This window comes from Scatophagus argus, chromosome 13 (assembly GCF_020382885.2).
Source record: "Scatophagus argus isolate fScaArg1 chromosome 13, fScaArg1.pri, whole genome shotgun sequence".
Lineage (NCBI taxonomy): Eukaryota > Metazoa > Chordata > Actinopteri > Scatophagidae > Scatophagus > Scatophagus argus.
Window position 1 is genome coordinate 13,756,975 of NC_058505.1, and position 18,866 is coordinate 13,775,840.

Sequence of the window (18,866 nt, forward strand, 5' to 3'; positions counted from 1 at the left end):
TAAAGACGGGTGAATAGAACAATACGGTGATCATCCATACAGCTACATGTGCATATCAGTTACGGTTCCTGTTAAAGCTGCAAACCAACTCCAAAGACCATCTAAAAAGAGGAAAATAGTTGCTTGTCTTAATTGTTTTGTCATATGCTATTCATTATCCTGAGAAATGTATGAAGTGTTGAGTAAATGAAACAATCAATATTGCTGATGCAAAAATAGAGGACACTCATGCATTCTAGAAATAATATCAAAACCCCTATGCACTGACACAAAAAAAATAGAAATGAAAATAAAAAGTGGTGGCCTTGTTCTCGTTCATGAACCTGACTGACACTGCAACAACACCTTGGCTTTTTTGCCAATCAAACCTAATAATATCATCACATAAATCATTCTCAGTGAAGATTGCAGGCATTAAGTAAAAAAAAAAGGGACTAAATTAACAAAAATTGCAAGTGCAGAGTAAACAAGGACAAGAATACAACAAACAGTCATAAAATATTTTGGGCTATCTTATACACTGTTTCAGCTCTTGGGCTCAATCAGGTCTCTCAGAGAGTAAACTTGAAGGGATAGAAAATCTGATCTTAAATTAGATTCCCCCCCCCCCCCTCCCGACCCCCCACACTCCCACCCCGAAAACCATGGTGATCCTACGTATCTCTTAAATTCTGAACTACTTCAATTAACTCCCACAGCCAAAACGACAGAAAAACACGTCCGACAGTAACCAGAACAAACACAGCAAAGACCAATTTCATGTTGCCAAAAATGTTCATGTGACGATCTGACCCACTGACTTAGCCTGTCAGCTGGTCCTCCAGATACAAAGTTCTCTGGGATCTCATTCAACACAAGTCTTTCTTATCTGAAAACAGATCATGATGTAGGTAAACAATCCACCAGTAAAGAAAAAGCTTCCGATGATGTTCTGGCATGCACAAGAACTTTGAAAACATTCTCCTCGTGACATCCCATCCTATCAAAGCGAGACGCGACTGTCAAACTTGGAAATGTCTGATTCAATGTATTTGCAGTAGGTTGTTCAACACAAACAGACTGCTTTAAGTCCTCAATCGTCTGTCAGTCACCGGGAGGAGTGACACCCAGTTACAATTAGGGAAATAAAGATATGTGAGAGAGATGCTGAGCAAAGTTTGGAAGTGTTTGCACCAGTGCAAATGTTGCTATTGTTAAAAGTGGTATTAACCCCACAATACCATACACTGTACAAGCGACTGAGCTACTCCTGCAGGATTAAACAATAATTGAATCTATTCTCTCAAAGCAAGATTTTAGGTGATAATCCAAACTGTTGAAGAAAATTGAAGAAACTGGTGACGTTTGTGCTGGTGCAAATCTTACCAGGTCTGACCCTTCCACAACGGCGCATCGATTTGTTTTTTTGCCTCAGGAAAAGTTTTTTTAGAGGCTCAAGAAAAAAAACAGCTCTTTTCAAAGGTTTAGAAGTGGGAAACTTCAAATCTTTCTTGGTTGTCAACCTAGAATTTCTGGCAACCCAGGCAGAGAAATGGGGTAGCATTTGTCAGCTAGAATAAAGACGCTGTCAAAAAGCACGTCATGACTCCTCGTTGCCTGAGTCGTCCTCATCGTAGCAGCAGTCGCCATCCCCGTCCTCCGCATCATCGTCATCATAGTAGTAGTCATAGAAGAGATCAGAGCCTTCATCAGGGGCTGGGGCACGGGTGCGGACGCAGTACTCAGCCAGCGTGGTGGGCACTTTTACGCCATCACGCTCGGCTTCCGCCTTGGTGGCCAATACTTGTTTCCTGAGGGAGATATTACATGTGGGGTCAGGACAGGGTCTTGGGAAAGACATTCTTAAAATCTGGTCTATTCACATTAAGAATAGGTTCTGAGTGATAACAACAACAAAAAAAAACATTTACCTGATGATCTCTACATATTCACGGTCCTTGCCCTTGCTGTCCCTCCATTTACGGTACATGACGGAGGCGTCCACATTGGCGGGAGAGAAAGTGTTGGGCTCATTCAGCAGCGAGATCACACTCAGCAAAATGGTCCTGCAGAGAAACACAAAGGTGAGCGTCAACACGTGGTTCCAAAGAATATCCCGCAGAAATAAAATAAACAGGATATAAACACACAAATCATTTACTCGACCACAAAAGTGGAAAATTCAACCTGCCATCTCCATCGTGTCTCCTTTCTTTAAACACTGCATTTTACAGCTTCTCAAGTGTGTAAAATTGTGAAAATAACCATCATGATTTCCCAGATCCCAAGGTGAAATATTTTGTTCTGCCTGACCTACAGACAAAGCCTGAAGATATTCACTTTACAGTCATAGAAATCATTAAAACCAGCACATATTCCCATTTGAGAAGCACAAATGTATGGAATTTTTGCATAAAAAATATTTTTGTCTATAAGAGTTAACACTGCACTTTAATCCCTGCTATCTAGCATTTATAAGAAGTATACAAACATTTGATAACTTGTTTATAAAACATTATAATATAGATATGCAAAGCTATGGTTAGTGGTGTTGCTGCATTTGACCAGATTACACTGGAATGTGTTTCTAATAGTCTCCCCTCCTCACTTTTGGGGGTGGTCAAACACCTTGCAATGTAATGCAGTTCACAACAACACCACTGCAAACTACAAGCTCAATAATAACTACATGATTAAATAAGTGCCTCTGTGACAGAGTCAATCAAATCTGAACATCATCTTTATTAAAAGGTAGTATTTATGTCTTCCCTGAAAGTGGTTGTTCCTTTTTTTAAAAATGCAGAAGTGCTTTGAGTCACACTTCTGCTTAATGGCCACTAGATGCCGACTCAAAAACATGCTGTCTAGACAGAAGTAACACATTTTGAACAGTGTTATAAATATTGTATTAACTGAATAATTCACTATCACATATCGCAGGCAACATCAAGAGCTGTTGCACAGTCCGAATAAACAGGATAATTTCAACTGCAACAGACATTTTTCCACAGCAGGTATTTGACATGAAAGGCTTGGGTGTAATTACTAACTTTAATTAAGCATTTATAAACAGAAGACTGGTACATAGCTATTATTACTATCATTAGTTACACATGTGCTTGTGCTCCTATGGCAAGTCAAAAAGATCTATAACCAACAACCTTCTGAAAAACTGAGGCTGGAAGAAATAAGAAGAAATGGTCAACTATGGGATTCAATCACCCTATAAATTATAATCCCCACTTATTTGTACGTTCATTTACAGAAGAAACAACAAAGCCTTGATAATTTTGAGAATTTTCCCACTGTGGGACTAATAAGGGTGTATCTTTTATAAAAATGCAAACTTACTGCATTGTTCTGAACACATTAAGTTACTCTATATAAGTATGCAACATAATCTTAACATGTATTTTGATTACTACATTATTTATAAAGACTGAGCCTATTTTGTTTGTGACTGGGTATTAACTGGGTTAATTCAAGGTTTAGCAGGATTTCTTGATGCAGAGGGCCTTAATAAGTTATGGCTTAATTAATTATTTTGCAAAAATGGAGCTCTGACACAGATCCTCAATAAAGCAAATTTGTTTAAAAGACAAAACTTGACATATCTGACTTTCTAAACAGGCTACACATTGTGTAGGCATACCAATATTGCTCAGCAAATATCAGGGGGAGATACTTAGGAATTCAGTGTTAGCTCCTGGGAACTTCTGAAGGCATAAGGGTATGAGTCAGAGAGAAATGAGGCATATGAGAACGGGTAATGAGGCTGAGAGCTAACCGGACATTCTGGGTGGGATTCCATCTCTCTGAGGGCAGCTCTCCACTCTGTGGGTCATCCACTGGAGGGTGCAATATAGAAATACACACATCTCCATTCTAAAAACAGAGAAAATGAACTCATTTCACTACAAGATGCTTCATATCACCACTGAAGGATGTATATTCTAAATATAATGAGAAGGGAATGAAAAGAGGTTAATTTTAATGTTATAAAACAGAGTAAGGGGAGATACTTCACCTCATATATGTTGGGGTGCCACATCTTGGTGAGAAACCGGAAGGCAGGTGGGGAGTATGGGTAATCTATTGGGAACTTGATCCGAGCCTGGGGCACAAAAGTTCATTTTACATTTAAATGTGGCTGAAGGGCATTTTCACTTCAATGTACCGTTACTGATTTTTTTTATATGGTGTTTCTCATACTGATTATGTTTTTAAGAAACGTTTCTATTGGCTCTAAAAACATCCAACCATGTAAACCCTCCAGGTATGTCGTGGAAGGTGTTCAGTCACATACTACACTGTATAACATATGGTACTTTACTATCTGGAGAATTCATACTGTGCGGTTGCGATGCGGGTTTTAGTGTTTTGATGAACTGTACAATAAAGCTGTATTCTAGTCTATCCTTACCTTAAAATACCCGCCTTCATAGTGAGTGTTTGGAGGTCCGAAAATGGCCACTTCCCAGTTGTACATATCAGCCTCGTCCACCAATGTAATTTTGAATCCCTCGACAGGCTGCTCCTGAAGGCTCTTCATTTCCAACATGAGTGCTTTCTGTGAACTGGCTACATGAGAGTGGTCGTGTTGCGCCATACTGAACCAGGCAGCTTTCAAGATTATCTGGAGTCGACAGCTGACTAAGTTAGCCTAATAGCCAAACAACCCTCTGACACTGAAAAACAACTTGTGTTTTCGGTGTTCGGAGACAATGAAACAGGCCAAACCAGACGGGCTACGCGCAAGTCAAACAAAGGTTGCGTTGATTTGTCCCTCGAACAGATGAATTATTAAGCAACGTGAATATTCAAAAAAATGTGAACTGACCAAATCATAGTGGCTGACCAGCGCTTCGAGCTTTAGTTGATCTACCTGGCAGGGCAGCCACGGATATAAGCCGCAAATCTAGTGGTAGCTGCTGGCTAAAGGAAGCTAGCTAAAAAGCTTTACCTTACCGACCATCTGAAGCCGCGTTTACCGCCGAGCGAATCGTTTCTATCGCCATGCGGGAGCCAAATTAGGCAAGAAAACACAACTACTGATCTGAAATGCTAGAGAAGAGAAACCCTAACGATGACAGTCAGAAACGTAGTTGATATCGCCTGAAGTCTGGGTACAGAAGAATGTTGCTGAAAGGAGTCCCCCTCTCCTTAACACAGGCAATCGCGCCTTATGTTGTCTGGGACTTGTAGTCCAGTTTTCACTTGTAAACATTACTTTTAACCTTAAGGATAACCACGATGCTTAATAATAACGCACGAGTCACTTGGTTATACGAAGAAACGCCAAACGCGGCAAACCGATTAAGTTTTGGCTATCTTTTCAGAAAACTATTTATTTAAGACTGAATTCGGCAACTACTTTTGGCAGTGGCCTGACGTCACGAAAATACGAATGTTGTTTGTGTTTCTGAAAATCCGCTCTGACCTATTTTCAAAACTAAATTATTTGGACAAAATAACGCACCTCTGTGGTATTAATTTAATTTGGGGCGTTCTGTGTCCTGTAAAAACTACAGTTAAACGAATTGTATTTATTTCAACTTTATTTTTTCTCGTTATACTGGTGACGTACAAAATCTGCGCCATTTTGTAGAAAGACCCTTTAAGATGGCTTTCTGTTGCCTGATTAATTAGTTATTTAGAAAGCAAACAACATTGTTTCAGTAAGCTGAGTAAGGTAAGTATTTCAGGTTGACTTCAATGCTCATTTACTTTATTAAAGGTTTTACAAATGCACGAATACACCTTAAACTGTGAAGAAAGTAGAACGTTTTCTTGGTTACCTCTTATTTACGCGACAGTGTGCAGTTCGGACCTCGCATCGACAGAAAGTCCGTAATGGGTTCGAAATCACGGCGTCGTTCCCGCTCCAAGTCCAGAAGTCGAAGCCGGGATGGGCACAACAGATCAAGAGTGAGCAGGTCTCGATCCTCAGGGGAAAGAAGAGGCCGCAGTCGCTCTGCGGACAAAAAAATAAAACCCGCCCGCGGACGGGGACGCTCGGGAAGCAAGGACTCCAGCGATGGCTCGCCTCGTCGAGGTCGGCCTCAACACAGGGCCCGTCCAGGTTCCAGCAGCGGTTCGGAGAGCGACAGAAGGCGAGGACCACAGCATCCCAGGAGCAAATCAAGGGGTCGATCATCAAGGTAACTGGCTCTCTTGTCTGCTGCTTTACGGCTCGGTTCCACCTGTTATACTAACAATAGTACGGATTGACGAATAAGAAGTCTTTATATGTGAGTTAAATATAGACTTTAATCTGTGTGTCCGATGGTATTGTACCTTAAGAACTGTACGAATTAAATACGTCCAATCCGTATCAATCAGGGATTCGTGTACCGATATTGAAAATAATCAATAAACTAAATGAAATATATAAAGCACACAGATCGACCACAACAATAAAACCACCGACCGGTGAGGTGAAAAACATTCATCATCTGTTTACAATGCAATGTTCTGCGGTGATACCATTCACCTAAACTGGACAATGCGCCCCATCACATTTCGAAAACCGCTCAGGGATGTGTCAAGGACCACATAAACGGCCTGCATACTCCCCAGATCCCAAACTGATCGAGAATAAATAAATGTATCCCTGTAGTCTCATGGTTGCCCATACAGTAGCACAAGAAGTACTAAATTATTTTTTTTCCCCTCTCCCAGCTTTGATTCAGATGATCCCAAAATGAGGAGGAGGCGAAAGGAAATGGAGAACAGACGAGGAACATCTCGAGAACGGAGACGGGGAAGGTCTCAGCACAGCTCTGACTCCCGTGGTGGAAGTAGTGACAGAGAAAGGCGGAGACAGAGAAGTCCCGACAGAGGGAGTCCAGTCAGAGACAGACAGAGGAGGGAGCGAGACAGAGATAGAGAGAGGTGGAGGAGCAACAGCAAAGACCGGGAAAGAAAAGGAGACAAGAGCCAAGAACGAAGGAAGGGGAGTGAAGACAGGGAAAGTGGTAGGAGCGTGAGAGGCAGAGAAGGGGCCACCAGAGACAGAGGGAGGCGACGCTCCAGTTCACCGGAGTCATCTGATAGCTCTGAATCTGATCGTATGGCCCATGCAGCTAAAGAAAAGGAGGAAAAGAAAAAACAGAAGGAAGTGATGAAAGCTCTGGAGACACCAGAGGAGAAGAGGGCTAGAAGACTGGCAAAGAAGGAAGCAAAGGAGAAGAAACGGAGAGAAAAGATGGGCTGGAGTGAGGAATACATGGGATACACCAATGCAGATAATCCCTTTGGTGACAATAACTTACTTGGCACATTCAAATGGCAGAAGGTGAGTTGTAGAGCATTTTAGTATCAATTGTATTTAAAATTTATTTGCATTCACAAAATTTTGGAAAATTACCTGTCATATTGTAACTAATTCGAGACTCTTGTTTTTTTGCTTTTTTTTTTGTTTAGGCATTGGATAAGAAAGGCATCGGCCATCTTGGAGAAAAAGAGCTTAAAGAACGGAACAAATGTATTCAGGAGGAGAACCGCAGAGAGCTGCAGAAGGTATGAGCTGTGGTATAGCTTTTACCTATGGCAGTATGAAGTCACAAAGTTATGAATAACAGCCCTACCATTAATCATACCGTGTTTCTGTATAAAGGTAAAACAGTTGCGTCTGGAGAGGGAGCGAGAAAAGGCCATGAGAGAGACGGAGTTGGAGATGCTGCAGAGGGAAAAGGAGGCAGAGCATTTCAAAACCTGGGCTGAACAGGAAGACAACTTCCATCTACATCAGGCCAAACTAAGGTGAGTGTGCATCAAAAAAACAAAACAAAACAAAAAACACATATACCCATGGTCAGCCTCCTCTTTTCAGGCTGCAAAGATTAGTGTTGCAGTGTGATATCATCTTTTTGTTAGCACAATTCCAGTTAAATTACAGGTTCCTACAACTGTCCCTTAATGCAAATATGCACAGCCTGACAATATTGTATATGCTGCGTGTCCAGGTCTAAGATCAGAATTCGTGATGGACGTGCGAAGCCTATTGACCTGTTGGCGAAGTATATCAGTGCAGAAGATGACGATCTTGCTGTGGAGATGCATGAACCTTACACCTTTCTCAACGGGTTAACAGTCACTGACATGGATGACCTGCTGGAGGACATTAAGGTTTGGTTATGTTCCATTCAATTGATAAAGTTGTACGACCAGTTTAAAATCACATGGATGTAGTTATGTTATAACAAGTAAGAAGATACACTGTGTAGACAAATGTATTGGGACTGTTGAGAGTAGAGTTCGTCCTCCCTCTCCAGCTATAACAGCTTCCACTCTTTTGGGAAGACTTTCCGCACAATTTTGAGTGTTTATGTGGGAATTTCTGACCATTCGTGCAGTAGAGCATTTGTGAGTTCAGGCACTGATGTTGGACCAAAAGACCTGGCTCACAATCTCCATTCCAGTCCATCCCAAAGGTGTTTGATGGGGTTGAGGTCAGGGCTCTGTGTGGGCCAGTCAAGTTCTTCCACACAAACTCATCCAACATGTCTTTATGGACTTTGCTTTGTGCACTGGGGCACAGTCATGTTGGAATAGAAAAGGGCCTTTCCCAAACTGTTGCCATAAAGTTGAAAGCATAGCATTGTCCATGATGTCTTGGTATGCTGAAGCATTAAGATTTCCCTTCACTGGAAGTAAGGGGCCAAGCCCAACCCCTGAAAAACAGCCGCGTATCACATCTGAATTCCGTAACAAAGAGGTGTGTCTCAATGCTTTTGTCCAGATAGTGTATGAAGCGCCTTTGTGACTCCATGCCAGTGACAGCGGTGGCTGGAGATATTATACTTTCAGGTGGTCCATCCATCCCATTTTTGTCTCAGAAATGCCTTGGGAGAATATCTTATCTTATAAGATATTATCTTATAATTTGAATATCTTCAAATTTGGTGTAATTGTCCACTTGCAGTCTTAAGATGAACCAACTGGAATTTGGTGGTGAAAGGTCACTGTAATGTCACAAAAACATGTTTTTAGCCATAACTCTAATAATTCATGGGCTAATTAAATTCTAAAAATTCACACCAATGTCTAACAGTAAAAAAATGATGAAGTGACTGCATATCTAAGAGGTCAAAGGTCAGCTTCACAGTCATGTAATGTTTTCTGTCCATGATTTGACACCATAACTCAGAAACAGAAGGGCACATTGTGACCATATTTCACAGTTGGTCTGATACTGAATTGATGACACTAATCTTGGGTGTAAACCCAAAACTGCTGATGGTATTGAACCTCTGTGCTACTGAGTTGAAGATGTGTGTGAAGCATCCATGCTTTAGATTTTGCAGACAGTGGATGTGAACTCATGAAAAAGACGTTCATGTTCAAGTGAACAAACTCGAGATTACCATTAGTGTTGCGTAACTTTCTTATGGATTTGGACAACGTACTGAAATGACATAAAGTTTAATTGATCCAGTTGACATGTGAAATATTAATTAATGATTCAAATTTAAGTCATCATATGTAGGATATATAACTGTGCATATAGCAACAGTCATTTTATTCTGATGGAAGAGGTCCTTGTTTGAATATAAATCAGCGAGAAAGAAACTGGTACAGTGTATGTTTCTTTCAGTAGATTCATTGTAGTGTGCCTGAGTCAGATCTGTCCACTGCTCTCCTTTTCTGCCACTGAGGGGTACCAAATCCTAAAATATCAAGATACCATGCTCTGACAGGTTTTGGTTAAATTTAACTTGGACTTATTAAGTCATAACAGTTTTGCGCAGACACAAAACTGATCTTGCACCTGGTTTTATCACATGATGTGTGACCCTGAACATGACAGAGGCCCTGTGCTACAGTAAACTCCATCTGTGCATTATTTACTGAATTTTGTTGTACTGGTAGGTGTATATGGAGTTGGAGCAAGGAAAGAATGTGGACTTTTGGAGAGACATGACAACCATCACAGAGGATGAAATCAGCAAACTGAGAAAACTGGAGGCCTCTGGTAAAGGACCAGGTACATCATTTTGCTGTTCATTGGTTCCACAGCAGTTCTGGGCTCAGTTTCTCTTTGCCTCTTGCTTTTGTTTTCGACACCTGTATACAACAGGAAGCTGTGGTCCACCACATCTAAATTAAAGCTGTTTAATGTGCACTGCTAACTTTCTGATTCTTAGGGGATCGTCGTGAGGGCATCAACACAGCTGTGAGTACAGATGTTCAGATGGTGTTCAAAGGAAAGACATACAGCCAGTTGCAGGCACTGCACCAGAACATTGAGTCAAAGATTCGGGCCGGAGGATCCAATCTTGATATCGGTTACTGGGAGAGTCTGCTGCAGCAAGTCCGAGTCTACATGGCCAGAGCAAGGTACTAATGTGGGAAACCTTATTGTGTTTCTGCTAATTAATTAATTTAAAACAATTTTGAATGTGTATGCAGACTACAAATCTACAGCTAGAAGTTATATGGCTTGGGTTTTAACTGGATAGTGGAAATGTGTGTCTAAATCTACAATTTTATCTCCCAGGTTGAGAGAGCGACACCAGGATGTGCTGCGTCAGAAGCTGTTCAAGCTGAAACAGGAACAAGGAGTGGAAAGTGAACCTCTGTTCCCCATAATCAAAGAGGAAACAAGGAGTGATGAAGAGCAGTGAGTTACTTCAAAGTCAAACATCCTGAAACTGTGGGGACGAAGTGGTTCAGACACTTGCTGTGCATATTGTTAGGAGCAGTGATGTGGGCGTTTAAATTTCATTTCTGTTTCTTTAGAGGATTAAGGCAAAAATCCGTAACAAAAAAAAACTTTTGATGCACCAACTTGTGCATTAAATAAAATTTAAACCGTGATGTTTTTGCAACCTCAGGGACAGAGCAGAAGAGCAAGCGACAACAGAACAACCTGGCCAGACTTCCTCCTCCAGGACATCTGAAGAGGACGGTCCATCAACATCCACAGCAGGGAATCAAGAGGAGGATGGAGGAGATAAGAGTGAAAAAAAGGATGAAGAAGAGAAGGGCGAAGTGGTGGAGGCTGTGTTGACGGAGGAGGACTTGATCCAACAGAGCCAGGCGGAGTATGACTCTGGTCGCTACAGTCCCACGCTGCTCACATCGTCTGAGTTGCCACTGGACTCGCACACAATAACACCAGAAGAAGACTTACACAGGCTGCAGTTAGCACGCAGACAGCTACAAGTCACGGGTATGGGATTATTCACACACACTTAAGGGCTTCTAAATCGATTCCAAAATAATTTCTAAAACTAGTGCAGTTCTGGATCAGAAACCTCTCCAAAAAGATCTGCCCACTACTGCATACGTTTCTGAAAGCAAAGGTGTTTGATCATAAAACCAACCAGGTGCATGCATATTTCTCCCCAAAACTCACTGCTGCTTCTTCTTCTTCTGTTTCAGGTGATGCCAACGAGAGCGCTGAGGACGCCTTTGTACGGCGAGCCAAAGAGGGCATGGGCAACGATGAGGCCCAGTTTAGCGTGGAGTTTCCCGTCACAGGGAAAGTGTACCTGTGGGCTGACAAATACCGTCCCAGGAAGCCCCGCTTCTTCAACAGGGTCCACACGGGCTTCGAGTGGAACAAATACAACCAGACACATTATGACTTCGACAACCCGCCACCCAAGATCGTCCAGGGTTACAAGTTCAACATCTTCTACCCGGACCTGATCGACAAGCGCTCCACCCCACAATACTTCCTCGAGCCCAGCCCCGAAAACAAGGACTTTGGCATTTTAAGGTTCCACGCGGGTCCTCCCTATGAGGACATAGCTTTTAAGATTGTAAACAGGGAGTGGGAGTACTCGCACCGACATGGCTTCCGATGTCAGTTTGCCAATGGGATCTTCCAGCTGTGGTTCCACTTCAAGAGGTACCGTTACAGGCGATAGAGACCTCATACCAAAATGGACCAAGAGCCCAGACACTGGGTTTTAACCATGCAGAATATATAGGCTGTGTAGTCTGTGTGCTTTGATGTACTGTTTTGGGCTCCTTTTTCATCAAAAAGCAGTCTGTTAAAGCTACAAATCACTCTGTAATGTAGTCTGAAAATTACATATTAAAGATTTTTTTTCCAGCTTTTACTCTTTGTAAGCTTCCACTGTTGGTTTTCTGTTGTGTATTTTCAACACCAAACATCTAACACTCAGGCTGTAGAATGAGACAGTATCTTCAAAAACTGTCTCAAATACAAAGCTGATTCATAACAGCAGGTAACTTCCGCATCTGTTCTTCACATACTTTGCAAGTCCAGTCTTGCTGAAATGTAGGAAACCCTGTTGGCTGTATTTGGATACACTTGCACAACAGGACCAGGTAGAAAAGGTTTAATATGATTAAAAATCAGTGGTGCGACGTGAAATGGCTCATTTTGAGTTATTGTACATTCCCTGTGAGAATCCAGTACCAGTCTTTGCAAGATATTTCAAAGTAAAATGTGCTTTAAAACAATTAGTAGGAAGCTAAAATTAACTTTTTAAAAGTTAACTCAATTGTACTAAAACAAGTGAAGCAGAAATTCAAGTGTATCTCTTATACAAAAAAATGATTATAAAATCTGTTCAACAGGCTCTTAGCTCAAAACTAAAGTCTTGAACAAAACAACTTAAACTGATAAAGTTTCCAATCAAATATTCCATCTGAACTGATGCATCCTGAATATCATAATGTGCCTGTCATTGTCAGATTTCTGACTCATCATCAATATACTGCAGAGGTGGAAAAATCACTTTTGGGGCATCAGTCTCCTCATCTGCAGCAATGAATGCTGTTTCACCTCTGGAGTGGTTGTTATTACTATTGACATTGTCTCTTCCAGTCACCAAGGGCTTATCCTCTAGCGGTGCAGGCTTCTGTGCATCATGGTAGGTCACAGAGGAGTTCGGACCCCCCTGTTCGTGGGGTTCTCTAGTCTGCTTTCCGCAGTTCCAGGGCAGCGGTAAATGACCTTTGTAAAAGTTCCAAGCCAAAAGGGCGAGAAGAGAAATTAGAAGGATCCCAATGACAGCCTGCAGTCCAGCCACAGAGGGCCCATCCCTCTGTGGCTGCAGAAGAATCTGATTCTTATCGCCAGGGCCTGCTGGACTTTTGCCAACGAGGTACTCGGCCACAGTAGTGGTGTAATTCCCAGCTTTGGAGTGCTCCACAGACAGGCAGCGGTATCGACCGGTATCGGACTCTACGGCGTTGAGGATAAGCAGTCCATCCTGTTGAAACTGAAAGCGATTTGCAGGGACCAGCAGTGTGCCGTCCCGCTCCCAGGTGGTTTCTGCCAGGTTGGAAAGCAAAGGGCAAGGGAGCTTCAAGTTTCCCCCAGGCAAGATGGACCGATTCACTGGCTCAACAGGATCTGAAAACAAAACAGAAGTCCCTCACAGATGCATTTTAATTAAACAACCCACAATCAAACTCTATTGTTGTTTATTGTAATTGAATTTTACCCCTAAAAAGCTGTATGAAACCTGTTATTCTGAATCACAAAAAAATAAATAGCACTGATCATACTTACAGTTCTTTGGGTAATAAAGTGCACTAACTCACCAGCTTTAGGGCAAATAGAGGCATTTCCTTCTTTCACACTTTGGATTAGTTCACTAGAGAAGAAGATATAATAATTGAAGTTTGGATATAACATATATCAGTGCGGCTTGGTCCACATGCTGGGACAGCTGCCTACCTTTGTGAACTAGAAAGCAGGGTACAGTTCCCAGCAACTTTGTCCCAGCCACAGTATGGGTCTCTGGCTAGCACACAGTCCATACAGGATAAGTACCTCCCACAGGTGGCCACCGGCATCTGTGCTGCTCTGTAGTCTGAGCCCGCATAGAGCTGACCCTGTACATCCATCACAGAGAGAAATAACACTGATGTATGCGCTTGTATATACTGTAATATACAATGAAAATACACTTAAGTGGTGATGTGAAAGTAATAAGCCATTAATTGAGGTATGACAAAGTCTTAAATTACCGTAACATTTGAGAATTTCAAAATCTTTATCGACTCTGGGAACGGAAAGATTTGTGCTTCCTCTATGATGAACATCTCTCCATCGTAGTTCACTGCTTTCAGCAATGTGCCTTTCTCTTTTCAAACAAAAAAAAAAATTGAAGCACAATACATTTATATGTTGAAGGCTAATGCTAACCACAAAGCAGCACTGAGAAATATACAGAGGAAGTGGTGGAATGCTGCAAAACATGAACACACGCACTGGTGCCTATGAACATCACGTGGTACTTCCTGCCGTCTGTGGCCTGCACTTGGTTGACTACTATGCGTGTGAATGTAGCTCCTCTTCTAACCAGTACAGGTTTGTCTCCTATTGGCTGGATAGCTTGGTCCATGAGGGGCCTAAGTTTGATGAATTGAAGAGTTGGATCTGGGAGGTCCAGAGTTTGAGTTATGCCCGCTTTACGAGCGTTATTGTCTATACACTGTTTTTTTTTTTTTTTTTTTGGGGGGGGGGGGGGGGGGAGAGAAGAGAAAAGAGAACAACAAAGTCAGAGTATAAAAGAAAGTCATTTCCTGCTGGGCCACACGTTTACAAAAAAAAAAAAAAGTTGCCTTTTCAGTTTTGCCTTTGTTTCTAACACACACACAAGCTGAACAGTGGTTGGACTCACAGCTCCGGGCCGAGGGTCAGGGACATCTCCGCTATACATCACCCATTTAACAAAAGAGGTTTCTACAGTGACTGGGGTCTTGTACTTCCCCTCTGCAAACACTCTGCTGATGTCAGACACGCGGTACGCGCACACCGCAGACATGTCTGATGTTTCTCTGGAACACACACACACACACAGAAAATGTGAGCCAAGTGGTGCGCCAAGGCCATTAAAGAGAAACAGTCCCTCCTCCTTCTGACAGAAACAAACACGTGTGTTAATTTATACATACGACTGTGGTGTGAAAACGGCGTAGAACAAACAGTCCTTCCAGGGCTTCTGGGAGTCACACCAACGATAAGCATCCTGGATAATGTAAGGAAGCTGAGAATCAAGCACTGGACAGTCCATTCTGGCCTTCAGGAAGGATGTCCATTTCTTCTGCAAGGTCCTCTGACCTCCGAGATCCCCCTGTGAGCGCAGAAGGACACCATAAGGCCACATTGACAAGTGGAAAAACAGAGCAAACGGGATGCACAATCAAGCAGCGGAAAAGCGCTGTTTTTATGTTATTAGCATTTTGGGAAATGGAACTGCAACGAAAATATGTGCATGTGTGATGAACTTGTTCACCTTGCAGACGCGGGCCACGCGGGAGACCACCAGTTTGTTGTAGCAGTCACACTCTACAGCTGTCTCACTGAAGAACAGGTAAACCTTGTCATCATCTCCACCTGCACTCATCTGACTCTCTGGTATCTCAGCCATGGAAACAAAGTCGGGTTCTGGTAGAGAAAGCAGCAACTTCAATTGTGACTCAACTATTGAGCAAATCCCCAAGTTGAGACAGAGGCAGTGAATGTAGAAACTTGCAAAAAAAAAAAACACATTCTCACATCTTACCATGAAGCCAGGAGCTCTTGAACTCAGTGCGTATGGTGACAGGAGAGCTGCGCATCAGGACAGGTTCAGAGCCCAGGAAGTTCATGGAAGTGGCTGAGTACAGGTTGTTTTCTGGCAAGACACAACAGCAGACACAGAGATACAAATCAAAACCCTCTGCCATCATAACCAGTCCACCTCGATTTCTCATCTGTTGTACAGTTACTCACCAAACATGATGGAAGCGTATCTCTGGAAAGGATCAAATGGACATTTCCCTTTGCCGTCCTCTGCTTTGTTCTCAAGAGTCAGCCTGCCATTTTCATAGGACTGCACAGACAAACATCTTTAGATCCTTTTGATGTGGCAAGCTATGCAACAGGAATTTATACAGTATGAGATAGGAGCTGCAATAAGCAAGCAGCATGGTTCTGAATTCATCTCACCATGTAATCACACTCCGGATCAAAAGCGTTGGTTCCACACACATACATCCTGTTATCATCTGTCTTATGCAAGATCCTGATATAATTCTTGCAGTCCATCTGTAAATGCATTTTAGAGATCAATGAACTCATCTGCTCAATGCTGCTCTAAAATTTAAAATCTAAAATCTAAAAGATACCCACCTCAGGATCTTTTCCTTTGTTTTTACACTCATCTTTTTGTTGCTGCGTCACTTCCCACTTCACCTAAAAGAAGGACAAACACTTTTGGTCACCATTTTTAGATGTCTGAATGGTATTTGTCACGCCATTCTTTGACAATAGACAGTGCAGAAAGACACAGAACCAAACCAAGGACAATTGCATTGCATTCACCTTAACCATTAGGCCTCTGGAGCACCCAAAGCAACACTTATAACCATTTACATTCTTTCTTGCAAAAACAAAGCAGCTGTTAGGAAGATACTGGGGTAGAGAAGCAGGTGAAATGTCATTGCAAATGCAACTAAAGCAATGGGAGATATAACAGCTGAAACATGTTTCAGTCAAGCTGGTTCCATTTAGTACATGTTGGCTAAATTTGTAGAGACAATGTAAACTGTATTTAAACTATTATTACACTATTAATAACCAATGATGGGCACTGCTCCAAGTTAGAATTGGCCTCAGCTGCATTGTTAACAAAGGTGCTCTTACTGAAGAAAGTTTCTTGGAGATGTCACTGAGGTCAAGAGCATACACTGCCTCCCTGGCACCCAGTACTAGCACTTCCAGATCTTCTCTCAACAGCATGGTGGAGTAGTTGAATACTCCCTCCTCACGAAACAGTGGAGTGTTGTCCCCTAGAGACATGAGATGAGTGATTAACTCAGCACCCCCTTGTGATTAAACCCTGTTTCCCAATGAGCAGACCCAAACTTAAACCATATGAGAAACACAGGCTCACACATTGTAAGCCATGGTTACACAAGATGGATAAAAACACTCACTATCATAGGGCACAGATCTACGGGGGACCAGCGGTGAGTTGTCTTCCAGTGTCAAGGCCAGGGGCAGCAGCCAAAAGACACTGAGGGACAGCAGCGGATGCATGGCTCTTTTGTTTAAGCTAAGAAGAATTTAAGCTTTATTTTTTCCACCACAGTTAGTCATACAGAGGCAAAGACACCGTGTGGCATCTATGACGTGATGAGGTCTGTGCTGACTGTAGGGCACCGGCCCCTTTACTGGCCCCGCTCAGCAGGCTGTCCATGATGAGATGGATGGCACAGAGCAAAGAAACAAAGCCGAGGAGGGCTGAAAAAGACAAGGTTGTATGGACATCACAATCAATTCACCAGAAGTAAGAGCTGACAGAAAAGAAGCTGCAAATACACACATAGCAAAACACTAGAAAAGAAATGTTTATGTTTGATGTGAGAAAAAACATCTGTGTTTAAAACAAAGCGGGAGGAACAAAGCAAAAGAGTTGAGGGACGGCCAGAAAGCCCTAGAGTGAGCTAAAGTCAGCGCGGCAGTAATTCTGTCAGTGCCATAGTGATGTTAATGCAGGGCCATGAAAGGCATTCAGCAGGGTGCAGGGATGTCACCTTCTGCAGCTCTCCTGCAGCACAAACACAAACACACAAAGAGAAATTCGAGGAGTGCGCCAGAGACTGGAGCAGACGAGCAAGAAGCTCTTGCAACCACTCTTGCAACAGACGGTTTCCCACAAACCGACGGGAAACGTGTTTGACTCACCCTCCTCACTTCACCCAGTTAAGTCTACCAACAAGGTGACGATTGGCCCAGGATTACATCTCTTTTTATTGCCATGTCGTAACAGTAACAGCTGTTGTTTTTCTTTGATTTTGTCCAGCAGTGTTACTACAACCTGCAGAGTGGGTGTGTGCTGCACCGTGGGCGCCTCTTTCCCAAGAGGGGTGCCTTGTGTTTTACCGATGAGCTGCAGCATGTCAGAGAATGCAGCCCTGATAACATGGTTCACATTTTTGTCCCTGGGGCTAAAGCTACCTTCGCTCAGCACTCATCTGCACACACAGAGTCTCACACACACAACTACAAGCGGTGCGTCTCGGCGTTCATATTAATGCGACAAATGTCCACAAGCAAGAACAAGCCCGTCGGCAAGTGTGTAAAAGTTCAGCTTGAACAACAATAATTGAAATAGGTTGTTTTAGTGAATAATGCAGCTCGGACAGACTTGAGAGTAAGCAAGTTAGTTGTTTTGGTTAATTTGGATCAGAAGTCGTTATTTGATCAGAAGGTATTCGGCTTTAAGCTTAGATTTATCAGACAAACGTACTAGCAATGTGCTCGAACTGAAGTAGGTTAAGCGTCAACGCTCCGATCAAAAGTTAATCACTTACCTGCTCACTGACACGCCCAAGGCGGCGGAGGCTTCCATTAAAAAAATACTCCAAACACCTGTTTAAGCGTTGTTTTAAAACCCCCGCTTCACCACAACTCCATTAACTAACAGTTTGGTGGCAAAACTAACTTACAAGCCTCGTACTTATACACGGCTGACAAGTGTAATAAACCCCACACAAACGCAGCTAGCGCCCGCACGCTGAAACGTGAACGGTGGAATCGTGCTAGCTTACAACTTCGCCACACTTTCACATCTGCAAAACCGTTAAGAATTCCGCTTCTCTAAAGGTTCAGCAGTCTGTTTTCTGTCTCTGTCTCAGTCCTCTCAAAGTCACAGCGGTCATCCTGCATTGTAGAGACGCTCTCAGCGCTCACATCCCGCGGTGAAAAGGATCTAAATGGCTGGCTGCTACTCCGGTTGGCCCCACAAGTACTTTTTTTCCCTTGTACCACCTTCGGAAGGCACTGATCTGAGATCTGATTAAGTTGTCATTGTTCGCTTTCATTTGTCCGTGTAGGGCACGGCTGGTTGAAGATTGAACTGGGAAAGATAAAAAAGTAACTGGAGGGTTTGTTTATTTATGTTAAT

General features: G+C 42.7%; 3 protein-coding genes across 4 annotated transcripts; 1 reads left to right on the forward strand and 2 right to left on the reverse strand.

Moving 5' to 3' along the window:
* Nucleotides 1-612: 612 nt before the first annotated feature.
* LOC124068827 (ubiquitin-conjugating enzyme E2 R1-like) lies at nucleotides 613-5,358 on the reverse strand. The gene is made up of 5 exons (XM_046407298.1): nucleotides 4,403-5,358; nucleotides 4,007-4,093; nucleotides 3,767-3,864; nucleotides 1,911-2,045; nucleotides 613-1,790 (listed from the first exon to the last, which is right to left on the reverse strand). Exons 1-5 carry the CDS (start codon nucleotides 4,586-4,588, stop codon nucleotides 1,580-1,582), a joined length of 717 nt encoding a protein of 238 aa, XP_046263254.1. The 5' UTR covers nucleotides 4,589-5,358; the 3' UTR covers nucleotides 613-1,579.
* Nucleotides 5,359-5,517: 159 nt separating this feature from the next.
* On the forward strand, nucleotides 5,518-12,053 carry cactin. Its single transcript, XM_046407293.1, has 11 exons — nucleotides 5,518-5,671; nucleotides 5,796-6,140; nucleotides 6,661-7,276; nucleotides 7,405-7,500; nucleotides 7,598-7,743; nucleotides 7,947-8,109; nucleotides 9,853-9,967; nucleotides 10,128-10,320; nucleotides 10,481-10,603; nucleotides 10,818-11,155; nucleotides 11,368-12,053. The coding sequence occupies exons 2-11, from the start codon at nucleotides 5,833-5,835 to the stop codon at nucleotides 11,856-11,858; spliced, it is 2,589 nt and encodes an 862-aa protein (XP_046263249.1). The 5' UTR covers nucleotides 5,518-5,671; nucleotides 5,796-5,832; the 3' UTR covers nucleotides 11,859-12,053.
* A 228-nt stretch (nucleotides 12,054-12,281) lies between these two features.
* Nucleotides 12,282-18,747, reverse strand: sema4e (semaphorin 4e). 2 transcript variants are annotated; one of them, XM_046407296.1, is made up of 15 exons: nucleotides 18,653-18,747; nucleotides 16,894-17,200; nucleotides 16,601-16,746; nucleotides 16,088-16,150; nucleotides 15,905-16,003; nucleotides 15,689-15,788; nucleotides 15,480-15,590; nucleotides 15,210-15,361; nucleotides 14,869-15,047; nucleotides 14,595-14,751; nucleotides 14,183-14,405; nucleotides 13,939-14,054; nucleotides 13,646-13,803; nucleotides 13,510-13,562; nucleotides 12,282-13,318 (listed from the first exon to the last, which is right to left on the reverse strand). In XM_046407296.1, exons 2-15 carry the CDS (start codon nucleotides 16,994-16,996, stop codon nucleotides 12,651-12,653), a joined length of 2,328 nt encoding a protein of 775 aa, XP_046263252.1. In that variant the 5' UTR covers nucleotides 16,997-17,200; nucleotides 18,653-18,747; the 3' UTR covers nucleotides 12,282-12,650. The 2 variants fall into 2 exon arrangements, with proteins under 2 accessions (XP_046263252.1, XP_046263251.1); XM_046407295.1 differs by having other exon boundaries at nucleotides 18,274-18,735.
* Between the last annotated feature and the right edge of the window lie 119 nt (nucleotides 18,748-18,866).